The 12,279-nt window shown below is 48.1% G+C and overlaps 1 protein-coding gene across 1 annotated transcript in view; it reads left to right on the forward strand.

Moving 5' to 3' along the window:
* LOC121156264 (mitochondrial intermediate peptidase) overlaps positions 1-3,684 on the forward strand; it is a 130,261-nt gene extending 126,577 nt beyond the window's left edge. The window contains exon 19 of the mRNA XM_040979879.1: positions 3,387-3,684. Within this exon, the coding sequence (XP_040835813.1) occupies positions 3,387-3,484 (98 nt within the window). The 3' untranslated portion in view covers positions 3,485-3,684. The remainder of the gene's footprint in view (positions 1-3,386) is intronic.
* Positions 3,685-12,279: the final 8,595 nt, after the last annotated feature.

Consider the following 12,279-nt stretch of genomic DNA (forward strand, 5'->3'; position numbering starts at 1 on the left):
AGTGAACCCCTTCTCTCTCAAATATTTCCCCCAAATGGAACTTTTAAAATTTGGATTTGAATTAAAAATGGAACTAATGCAGTTTCATATTACAGTGTTTTAAAATAATTGCTTTCTGTCTTATTTATTGAAGCTAATGTTTTTGGCTTCCTAGCCTAAGCCTCTGCCTGCAGCCTTGGCAAGCAGCATCCAGGCACTTTTGGAGTCTCACTGCTGCATTTCCAATCCAGATCCCTGCACCTGCTCATGTGCCTGGAAAAGCAGTAGAGATAACCCCAAAGACTTGGGCTCCTGGTCCCACAGGGCAACCTGAAAGAAGCTGCTGGCTTGGGTAGCGAACCAACAAAGGGAAGATCTCCCTTACTCTTTCCCTGTAACTGTCTTTCAAATTAAGTAAATATATATATTTTTTTCTTTAAAATAAAAAAAATTAATATATTTTCACTTTACTTGAAAAGCATTAAGAAAGATTTTCCTCAACATCTGGGGCCGGGTCAGTCCGCAGCTGGGAGCCTGGAACCCAGTACCATTCCCTGTGTGGGAGGCAGGGATCCAATGCTTGAGCCATCAGCTGCTGCCTGCTGGGGTGCACCTTGGCAGGAAGCCGGGTCAGAAGCAGGGTGGGGCCTCCGACGTGGAGTTCAGGTGTCCCAAGTGCTGTCTTCGCGTCACAGCCCAGTGCTCCCCACTGTCCTGCTCCCAGCCACTGTCTAGACGGGGGCTTACAGCGTGTGTGTGGACGACAGGGGCTTACAGCATGTGTGTGGACAACAGGGGCTTACAGCATGTGTGTGGACAGCTGTGTACATCCGCGTTAAACTCATGGCTCTGTTCCCTACACCATTGTCTCTGCTTCGTTGGAACAGCCACCCTGCTCTCTGATCCAGGACTGCCCACTGAATGTCCCGTTCTCCAGGCTCGGGAAGCCTGGAGGATCCCCTTGGCCAACTGCTGGTGCTCGCGGTCAGCCCCCCTACTGTTGTTGTGCTTTCTGGCTGCTCTGGCACAGAGCCTCCACGGGCCTTCTCCCACTGTCCTCCCAAAGCCCCACACACCCGTTATGCTCGCCCACCACGCCTCGTCATGGCCAGCATGCACCGCTCAGCTAAAGGGTCCTCACTTAGACATCGCAATCCCAGCCCCTTAGTTTCTCCTGGGCTCCCATCTTCTCGTTCAGGCCTGCTGATTCCATGCTGAAATTTGCTTCTTTGGAGACATTTTATGCAAGGCTGACTTTGTGCAAAGGCAAATATTTTCTCCATTTCATATATATATATATATGATGGGTTGAGCATTTTTCATGCTCCAGATACCAATTCCTTCTTGAGATACACGATAATCAAGTGTTTTCCCCAACTCTCTCATTTGCCTGTTGACTTTCTTAATGGTTTCTTTTGAAAGGTAGACATTTTTAATTTTAATAAAATCTTCATATACTATTTTTTTAAATGGTGATTCCTTTTGTTGTCTTAAAAGAACACTTGGGACCCTGCACTGTGGTGTGGCCCATTAAGCAGCTGCCTAGTGTACTGGCATTCCATATCCAGATGCCAGTTCAGATCCTGGCTGCTGTGCTTCTGCTCCAGCTCCTGGCTAATGCTCCTGGGAAGGTAGCAGCAGATGGCCCAGTGCTTGGGCTCCTGGCTTCAGCCTGACCCACGTGAAAAATAAACCAATGAATTGAAGCTTGCTTTCTCTGTCTCTTCCCCCCTTCCTTTCATTCTGCCTCTAAAATAAATAAATAAGTATTTTTTTAAAAGAGGAAGGGAGAGGTAATAGTAGGGCAGGAAGAAGGTAGGAAGTTAGTTTTGCTTACCTCAAAATTAGAAAGCTATTCGGTGTTTTCTTATAGACGCATCCTAACTATAACTTTGATAATCAAGTGTGTAAGAGACTCAAGTTAAAATTTAGGTGTCGCATGGTTAGGGGTCGAGGCGAGTGGTGTTCCCCCGTTAGGAGTGTGCAGGTCCCCACAGTGTCCTTCGGCAGCACGTCCCTCCTGCTGCACTCCACGACCAGCCTGCCTTGGTCGGCTCTGACCTGGCCTGACCCTCACACGCAGCACATGACAGGATCACACGGGATCCAGAGCAGCCCCCGATGTGCTGGGGGTGGGTGCAGCTTGATAGCAGCCATGCTCCACAGCCATCGGGCAGGGAACCTGTTCACCCCGCATGTTGGCATCTGCTGCTGGGTACACAGGTTGCAACAACAAGGTAATTACCTGAAGTTTTGCCCCTGGCTTCTTTGGAGTGAACATAAAATCAGTTTTTTTTTTTTAATTGAATTCTTGATATATGCTAGACATGGAAGCCTCGTTGGTATTGTACTGCTTCTCATTTTGTCTTCATAACACCTCCTGTTCAGATGAGGAAATTTGAATACCAGTCTTAAAAGAAGTTATTTGTTTTCTCCAAAGTCAAGGTTAGAGATAAAAAAGAAATCTACCATCTATATTTGGTTTACTTTCCAAGTGGCCACAAGAGCCAAGGCTGGGTCAAGCCAGTGCCAGGAGGCAGGAGCTCCTTCTGGGTCTCCCACATGGGTGGCAGGGCCCCAAGGCTTTGGGCCATCATCCACTGCTTTACTTAGGCCATTACTAGGGAGCTGGATTGTAGGTGGAGCAGCTGGGACGTGAACTGGTGCCCATATAGGACATGGATGTTGTATATGGCAGCTTTACTTGCTATACCACAATCCCAGGTGCCCCCCCCTTTTAAAAATTGTATTTATTCAAAAGATTTACACAGAGAGACCAACTCTTAGGACATGAGATCAAAAACAACAACAACAACAACAACAACTAAATATGACTACAGAGGAGCCTAACACTTAGTCAACTATTAAAGGGCCTCTGCCCCTGTCTCGTGCTAACATAGTCCTGTCTATTAAGAAGTGATTTCCACATACCCGGTTAACACATTTTCAAAGCTGTGTGTTACCTAAACCAGGCAGATCTGGGGGGAACCAGTGGCTTTGCCCACACTGATACAAGATTTCTGCAGAAATAATGCTTGACTGATTTTTTTAAAGATGTAGAACTTGATAATTAAGCTCCAAATCATCCTAAAAAAAAAAAAACTTAAAAAAAATCAATCTTCTAGTCTCACTCCAAGTAGACAGATAATGATTATCTGCAACAGTAATAAAACAATAAAGCTCTTGGGAAATATATATGATCTAAATTTCTAAGCTAAAGGTTGATTAGATAGAAAAGCGCCTTGAAGTTATAAATAGCTTCGGGCCTCCCCCTGGCCCTGGTCTGATGAAGGGGCTCCCTGGCAGGTGTCCGAGCCAGACTGGGCCTCCAGAGAGCCTGCGTACTCCCCATGCTGGCTCTCAGCACGCACCTGCCCCGCCTCATTGTCCGACCCTCCTCCCCACAGGTCTGCTCCAGAAGCGCCCTTCCGTCGACGACCTGGTGAGCGCCCTCGTCTCCGACCTGGATCTGGACTTTGAAACTTTCCTCATGGATTCTGAATGACGGGTAAACTCAGACGTTTCAACTCAAGATCCTGTGGGTGTTAACTTTATGATAAATCCAACAGTTGTAAAAATATGGTTTGTGAATCCAGTATTCATGTGTGTCATAATTTTTGAGATGCCTGAAACTGTTGGAACTTAGAATAGACAGTTTGTTGTAACTGTGCTGGCTTTTTACCTGTTTAATAAAATTCTGAACCCCGGAGGCTCTTCGGTTAGCTGGAGACAACTGTGCGCCACACGGAGCGTCACGTGTGGGGCATGGGCATGGCCTTGTTATGGCCATGGCTCCCCTGAACTCACCATTCGGGCAAGCCTGGCTGCAGTGCCTCCCCACCACCCTCAGCTGAGTTGAGCAGGAGAGGCTTGGGGTGGAGGTGATGCTGACAATACAAAGGAACGGGAGGCATGGAGTTGTTTCTCTGCCACGCTCTTTCTACTCACAGTAGCCAAGGTGAAAGGAGGAAAGCTCTTCCCCTGATCCACCTGGATGACACGAAGCCCAGCTCCATCCAGGGAATGAGACTTGGAGCCATTGTATGGGCCTTCCAGTTAGAGGCAAATCCCAGAGGGTGCTTTGGTGACTTGGCTGTCGTTAACTATAGCAAGGTACCCAAGGCAGCCTAACTATAAAGAAAGGAGGTTTATTTGGCTCATGGTTCTAAAGCTACAAGGTCTGGGGACCTCCTCAGCCATGGCCCCTTTGCTGGTGGAGTTCTGAGGCAGTGCAGAGCATCACATGGCAAGGCAGAGAGAGTGTGTCATGTGTCTGTCGTGTTTATTCCTTACAAAGCCACCAGAATTTGGTCCTGGGGATTCCCTGCTAGAAGTTGAATGCAATATAATCACTGCTCAAAGAACCTACTGCTACCCATCGTAATTGCAGTAAGTTTCCACCTTTTGGTACCATGAACAGAAGAGTTTTGGAACCAGACTCTCAATTCAGGGGTGTGGGTGGGCCGGGGGGTGTCGTGGATCATATTCAAACCATCATAGTGCTTTAACCAACACCCAGCGGCCCTGATGGCAAACAGCCCCTGAGTGCTGTGAGTCACTTCAGCTGAGGGCGAGTGAGCACACAAGGAGATGTATGTGCAGAGTCTTCAGAGGCACCACGAGATGCTTGGAGAGTTGTTTGTAAAAGGACTTACACGTATTGTGGAGAACCTCTCTGGTAGACGTGGGAAGCACAGTATGGAAGAAGCGGGAAGGTGTGAAGAAGCAGAGATACAAAGGAAGAAGCTACAGAGGAAGAGAGATGCTTGAAATGCAGGGGCAGACACAGGCTCCAGAGCCAGCTGAGCGTGCGCGTTGAAGGGCTGTGAGGAGAGCCGGGAGCCAGGCAGCAGAAGAGAACGCCACATTGTTCCCACTGTAGGACTCCTGAGGATGGGGCTGTCCTGGGATGATGCTGGTGGCCTCAGCGCCAGCCTCACATCAAAGGAGAATTTGCATGACGACGGGGACAGTGAGCAAAGCAATATTTATTGAAGTGAGAAATCTTTCACCTCCGGACACAGCAATCAGGAGAGGGAGCCCAAGCAAGGAGTACCATGTATACACAAAAATGGCTGTCTGTATTCAGCCAATCAAGAAAGATGCAAGAACAGCTACCAACCAACCAACCAGAAGGCTGGAATAAACCCATCAGAGGACTTCAGTTGTAATCCTGTACAGCCTGCTGTGGTAGAACTAAAAACCCAACAGAGGGAGGGGGACTGGCCATCTTGTCTATCCTATTTTCATAATTAAAACAGCAGCATCCAAAACTAAATGTGGGGCCCGGTACGGTGGCACAGTGGTTAAGGTCCTCGCCTTGCACGCCTGGGATCCCATATGGGCACCAGTTCTAATCCCGGCAGCCCCACTTCCCTTCCAGCTCCCTGCCTGTGGCCTGGGAAAGCAGTCGAGGACGGCCCAAAGCTTTGGGACCCTGCACCCGTGTGGGAGACCCGGAAGAGGCTCCTGGCTTTGGATCGGCATAGCATCGGCCGTTGTGCTCTCTTGGGGAGTGAATCATCGGACGGAAGATCTTCCTCTCTGTCTCTCCTCTCTGTATATCCGCCTTTCCAATAAAAACAAAATAAATCTTTAAAAAATAAAAAAACTAAATGTGACTGCAGAGGAGGCTAGCACCATGTCAACAGGGCCTCTACCCCTTGTCTCATGCTGACAGAGTCCTAATTGTCTGTTAGCTGGACCCCTCACACTGGTACAAAGCCAGTAACCAGGAATACATCTCTGTCTAGCACAGGGTTCCCTGGCCAGCAGCTGGCCCAGGTAAGTAAGCACATTTAAGCAGATGTTCCTCAGCTGATGAGAACAACACGCGTGAATAGTCTAAAGGGGCTCCTCAATGGTGACACGGCCTTCGTGCCTTGAACCACACTCAGGACAGTTACCATGACTAACTTGTAGCCATAATATGTGCATTCTACCACACTTTTTTTTAATCAAAGGAGAATCCTGAATTCCAAACCAAAGAACAGTGAAAAGAAATCCCCACCTTAACACACCACTTGTTTTTGGAGTTTTAAACCCAAATCTAGTTAAAAATCTAAGCTAGCGTATTCCAAATGGGCTCAGCAGAGTGCGTCTCAGAAACTTGACTTAGTGCTGCTCAGAGGGTCCTGGTGTCAAACACATTTAGCAAATGCCGCAGAAATTCTGATGGTCCTCTGTGCACATTCACAAGCCTGCAGCCGCAAGAGATGGATGTGCACCTGCGCCAGCGCTCGCAAACCATCCCTGCCCAGTGCCACTCTGCGGAGCCCACGGACCTTACGAACACTAACAGGTAACTCCTACGAGTGTTCGGCCAGCAGCTAACACCCTTACCTGTAATGGAACGAATATTATGATAATTTTTTAATTCATATAAGGTGGACAAATTTCACTTATGTTGCAATGTAGATTAAGGAAAATTGTGAAACTTCTCACCTGCCCCTTCTCTATGATAATCTGAGAATGCAGTTATTACTATCAAAAGATAAGAACAAGGAGAAACTTTTTTTTAAAGACTTATTTTGTTGGAAAGTCAAATACACAGAGAGGAGGAGAGATGGAGAGGAAGATCTGGGTCTCCCAAGTGGGTGCAGGTCCCAAGGCCTTGGGCTGTCCCAGGTTACAGGCAGGGAGCTGAATGGGAAGTAGGGCCGCTGGGTCAGAACTGGCGCCGGTATGGGATCTTGGCGCTTTCAAGGTGAGGACTTTAGCCACCAGACTACTGCGCTGGGCCCAGGAAAAACATTTTGAGAGGTAGACAGGTATAGGGCTCATGTTGTGCTTTAGCTGGTAAAATCAGCTGTTCCACTCCAGGTCCCTGCTCATGGCCTGGGGAAAGAAGCAGAAGACGAGCCAAATGCTTGGTCTCCTGCTACCCGTGTGGGACCAGGATGATGTTCCTGGCTCCTGGTTCCTGGATTCAGCCTGGCTGAGCCTTGGCTATTGAAGACCATAGAAGGGAGAAGATTTCTCTCTGTAACTCTAAATTTTGAATTAAATAAATAAATGTTTGGGGGAAAAAAAAAGGCTTCTCCCAAGGTTTAGCCTGGTTTGGCAAAAGCAATTGAGACACCATTAATTATCACAGGGCTTCAGATTCATTTAGCGTGTTTTAGCTTATGCAGAATGCTCTACCGTTCTCTCCTCCATGCAGTGACGGTAGGATGAGTGGGGCAGACGACATGGTGGCCCAGCACCTCAGAACGGTCAGTGGCAGGGACAGGCAAGAGTTAGCCCATCCTCTCTGACATTGTCCATGCCTACCATGTTGGGAAGCACTTCGGTAGTGGAATGATGGACTGTCTAATGACTGTTCATGAAGGACTACCCATTGAATACTAGAGGGGAAATGAGTAGTAGGAGGAGAGGACTTGGGAAAGGGGAAATCTCAGAGCCCGTGCACTTGAACGGTGGACTCAGTAAAGCAGAGAGCCATCCGTGGTGTGGGTGCGTCTCTTCCCTCATCCCACAGGTGAAGGTGGAATAGAAGGAGAGCAGGAGAAGGAAGAAGCTCATTGGTCCTCTTTTGCACCAACACTGGGATTCCTGGTTCTCCAGGCTTTGGACTCAAGCTGGAATCCATCCATCCATCAGCTTTCCTCAGCAGGACTTCTCAGCTTCTGTCATTATATGAGCCAACCCAATTCCTTGTAGTAATTTTCTGCATGTACACACACATGCACACTATTGATGGGTTTCTTTGAAACACACGAATACGACTCATGAGGAAATAAAGTGTGCATTTTGGAATTTACATTGATGAAATCAAAGAAACATCAGAGAAGACAAGCTCGGACCAGCTTCAGGGAGGGAACCCTGAGCATGGCTGTAGGTTGGCAGTAAGCTGTGCGTCTGGCCTGTTTCTGTTGTTGATATCTATCTCAGTGCACAGCCCTCTGGCCCTAACACAAACCAATGCTAAATTACCAACATTGAACCACACAGCGGGAAGCCCAAGGAAACACACACAGTGAATGTTCTGAAGGAATTATTTTTAATCTTTCTCACCAATCATATGGGAGTGGAGGCTGGGAGCTGCGAGCAAGAAACATAAAGTAGCTTTACACTGAGAAGATGAAACACTGAAAACTCCTGCCTAAACATGTGGCCAGCCGGTTCTGAAGATCTGAATGTAATGAAAGTGGGTGTGGAAGGGGAGAAGGGCTTGCTGTTCTGGTCACAGGCCAACAGGAGAAATACTGAGAGGAGAAGGGCATGGCCCACCAGCCTGGCATGTTGCGCATGAGCTGCCTGGCCCTGTGGGTGGCTTTAACCAGAGCTTGGAGGCACCTGGATCAGAGACGGAATCCAGCAAGAGTGCCACATGACTACATGCTCAGCCCCAAGGAGCAGGACCAGCCCAGTTGGGGGCGGGGAGCAATGACCCTGAAGGAGGCTCTCTCTCACTCACACTCACGTTTTCCTGTGGTCAGTTGTGGTTTCATTAGTGCAAGCTCCTGAGCCATGCACCTTCGGGACCTGGGTTAAATTGTGCATCTCAGTTCAGGGAATGTCAGTGTGCACAGATTGAGAGGACGGCTGAGGGAGTTGCAAGACAAGAAGTGCAAATAAAAGGCGGCACATTATGTTTCTAATAGCACGCTCACTGTTTGCAGACTGCTGATTAAATAAGCCAGCCCCTGTACCACAGATGGCTCTTTATTGGCAAGCTGTGCATTCTCAAAGCCCCTTTCATTATTAGGCTGCAAATTTGGGATATTAATACAAGGCGCCAGCACCACGCATGACGGATGACACCGCTGCCCGTGTGCTTCAGGGTGAGGAATCACAAGCATGACAGCACAGTGCACTGAGCACATCTTCAAGGACCGGAGCACAACTCTTGTTTCTGGTGGCCCGCAGTTCATTGGTTCGGTCATCAAACATCAGACCACTTAGCAAGCTCTTGGAGCTGATGAAAAGCCAAAGGCCATGGCTTTAATTGTTCTCCTTATGTAAGAGCAGCAAAAAACTCAAGTAAAACACAACCCAGTAGTCAACTCAAACCCTTGGTGGGACACCCTGGGAGCCACTGAGAAGATGAACACAGGGCCACAGGGGTCAGCTATGGCTTGGGTGCTGGACTGGTTGGCGCCTCTCCATGTGTAGACTCTCAATACAGACACTGGCTCAATTCCTGCTCATTTCTTGAGTACGGTGCTGAGTGCTACCAATAGCAAGAGGAAAAAAAATAAAGAACATGCCAGGAAACTAACAGGTGCTGAGGAGTCCAGATTTATTTATTTTTACTGGAAAGGCAGATTTACAGAGAGGAGAAACAGAGAGGAAGATCTTTCTGCTGGTTCACTCCTGCAGCTGTCAGAGCTGAGCCGATCCGAAGCCAGGAACCAGGAGCCAGGAACCAGGATTCTCTTCCAGGTCTCCCACACAGGTGCAGGGTCCCAAGGCTTTGGGTTATCCATCACTGTTTTCTCAGGCCACAAGAATTGGTGCCCATATAGGATCCTGGCACTTGCAAGGGGAGGATTAACCAATCAAGCCATCAAACAATCAGGCCCTAAACACAGTGTTTTCCAGAGGTTAGATACAGCTCTGAGTATATCAAAACAGTTTGGGATGTGGTTTAGAAAATGCAAGCTTAGCAAACCATGGCAGTCATTTGAGAAGAGACAGGATTAGATGTGGGATTTATTGCTAGACATTTCTGTGAAGATACCCAAGGGAACAGAAGTAGGAGAGGGAATCTTGAACTCTGATGAGTGCCCAAGACCAGCACAGCTCTGAGAAAGTTTGGGTAGGCTGATGGGAGGCTACCAGTCAAAACTGGCCGCTACTGGAGTCCTGCATGTCACAGAAATCTTTCCTACAGAACCACAAGGAACTCTTTTTTTTTTTCCCTCAAGAACAACAGTGTTTGCTAACTCATACTTTGCACTTTCAAAACATACTACAAAGCCACAGGAATCAAAACAGTGTAGTACTGACATAAGGGTGAATGCTATACAATTTAAAGTCAGAAATAAAGCTTCGTGCTTATGGTCAACCGTCATGAGACAATTCAAAGAGGGGAATAATAGTCTTTCAGCAAGTGATCTTGGAGTAGCTGAGCATCCTCACCATAAAACATGAGATGGTTCTCTGTCACAATATCTACAAAAAATTTACTCCAAAGACTGCAACACTTTTAGAAGAAAACATTTTTAGAAGAAAACACAGCTCTACATTTTCAGGTGTTGGATTAGATAAGATTTCCTTAGATAAAAGGACATCAAAAGCACAGAAATTCGAGAACTAGATATATTTAACTTTAGGAGATTATCAGACCTTTAAGTGGTGCTGCCAGTTGTGGCATCAAGAAAGCGAAAAGGCAATGCAAACATAGGAAGGAGATACATATAAATATAATTTAATATAATTTTTCTGGTAGGAAACCCATATCTAGATATATAGAGAACTTTTGTAACTCCATCATAAAATGATATAAACCAGTTTACAGATAAGCATAGCATAGGAATAGAGATTTCTTCGTAGATGGCATACAAGTAGGCATTTAGCAGAGGAAAAGACACTTGCAATCATTGCTCAGGCAAATGCAGGTCAAAACCTCATGAGATACCACTTCCTACCCAGTCCGACACAATCACAGAGACAGCAACATGCATTGAAAACATAAAGAATCTGGAACCTTGGTACATTACTAGTGGAGATGCAAAATGGTGTAGTTGCTTTGGAAAATAGGTTAATGATTACTCAGGAGGAGCACACTATTTGCAGGGACAGGTACCCGGGCACCTGGGCACCAGAAGGAGCACCTGGTGAGCAGACCCAGCAAGGATGGCTACCTGGGCACCTCCCAGTCTGTGTCACTCACCATTTGCTGCATTTGGCCTGAAGTTGTTTGCTGGATAGAAAGTTCAAAATGAAAACCAGAGGACTCAACCTCACACCTGTGGCTCCACACCACAGACCTGGCCACCCGAGGTGCCCATGCAGAGACGTGATGGCAGAGAGCTGCATCTTAATGGCCAAAGTCGGAAGCCTCTCCTCCCTTGCAGCTGAAAGTCTAGGGCACTGACCAGAGGACTGGGAGGTTTGATTGAAGTTAAGGGGAGAGGGACTCAGGTGCTGGTGAGGTGGAAGGGCTGAGCGAGTCGCCCAGCACCACCAAGGCTCCTGGGCCAGATGTGGGCTGCTGCAGAGGGGCTGCACCTTCCCTACAGCCAGCTCCTGGCTGCGTTTTGGACCCTGCAGGGAGGATGGAGAATACTGGGAGACAGGGAGAAGGCACAGTTCTAGAAACCAGTGAAAAACAGACAGGTGTTTGAGGGGCCTGAAGTGGGACCATTGGGTGACCAAGTCAATCATGCCTAGAGTTTGGACTTAAAGTAGAACGTCCTGAAAACTGCCAGAGTCTGTTAGCCGCAATGTGGGCTCACTATTTCCTGTACAATACACCTGTCTGCTTCTCACCACCTCCCAGCGCGTCGGGTACCAGGTATGACAGACCTTCAGGGAGCGGCTGCCGGGCCCCGTGCATGCGTACAGCAGGCTCGGAGTCCCTGCTCCGCACGCGCTCATTGCGTGGTGCAGCGAGTAGCCCTTCTGTCCTCTGCCATCCCCCAGAGTGCTTGGCTCTCTGGCCATAGGCACGGCAGACTTGGGGCAGGGCTGGTGAACGCATGGGCTGTGCTCTCAGCCTCAACGACCCAGGCGTCCTGGCTCATACCCAGGAGAGGGAGACGAGGCACTCCGCAGGAGCTGTGAGGTCATTTATCAAAAGCCCTTAGACATTCAGACTCGAAATTCTTGCGGGCACAGCAAACCATTCTCTTTCAAGTGGCCTATGGCACGACCTGCAACAGTTCGTCCTTGATGGTTGGTGGCAGTGTGGGGACAGGGAAGCTGGGCTGATGAGATCAAGGGCAGCGTTTCCCACCCCTCTGAAGGATGCTGTTTTTAACTGTGTCCATTCCTCCATTGAGGCTGTCAAGCTGTCCTGCCGTTTGCAGTCTTTCTGTTCTGTTCCATTAAAAAAATTAGTATTTGTTTTATTTGGAAGGCAGATTTACAGAGAGAAGGAAATACAGAGAAAGCTGACCGCAAATAGCTGTAATGGCTGGAACTGAGCCAATCTGAAGCTAGGAGCCAGGAGCTTCTTCCAGGTCTCCCACACAGGCCATAAGCAGGGAACTAGCTGGGAAGTAGAACAGCGGGGACACGAACCACTGCCCATATAGGATCCCAGCACTTGGAGGTGGAACATGAGCCAGCTGAAACACAGTACTGAACCCAGTCTTTTTCATTTCTCTTCCTTTCTTTTTTGCTCTTTGT

This window comes from Ochotona curzoniae, unplaced genomic scaffold (assembly GCF_017591425.1).
Source record: "Ochotona curzoniae isolate NIBS_2020 unplaced genomic scaffold, NIBS_Ocur_1.0 contig_3332, whole genome shotgun sequence".
NCBI lineage: Eukaryota > Metazoa > Chordata > Mammalia > Lagomorpha > Ochotonidae > Ochotona > Ochotona curzoniae.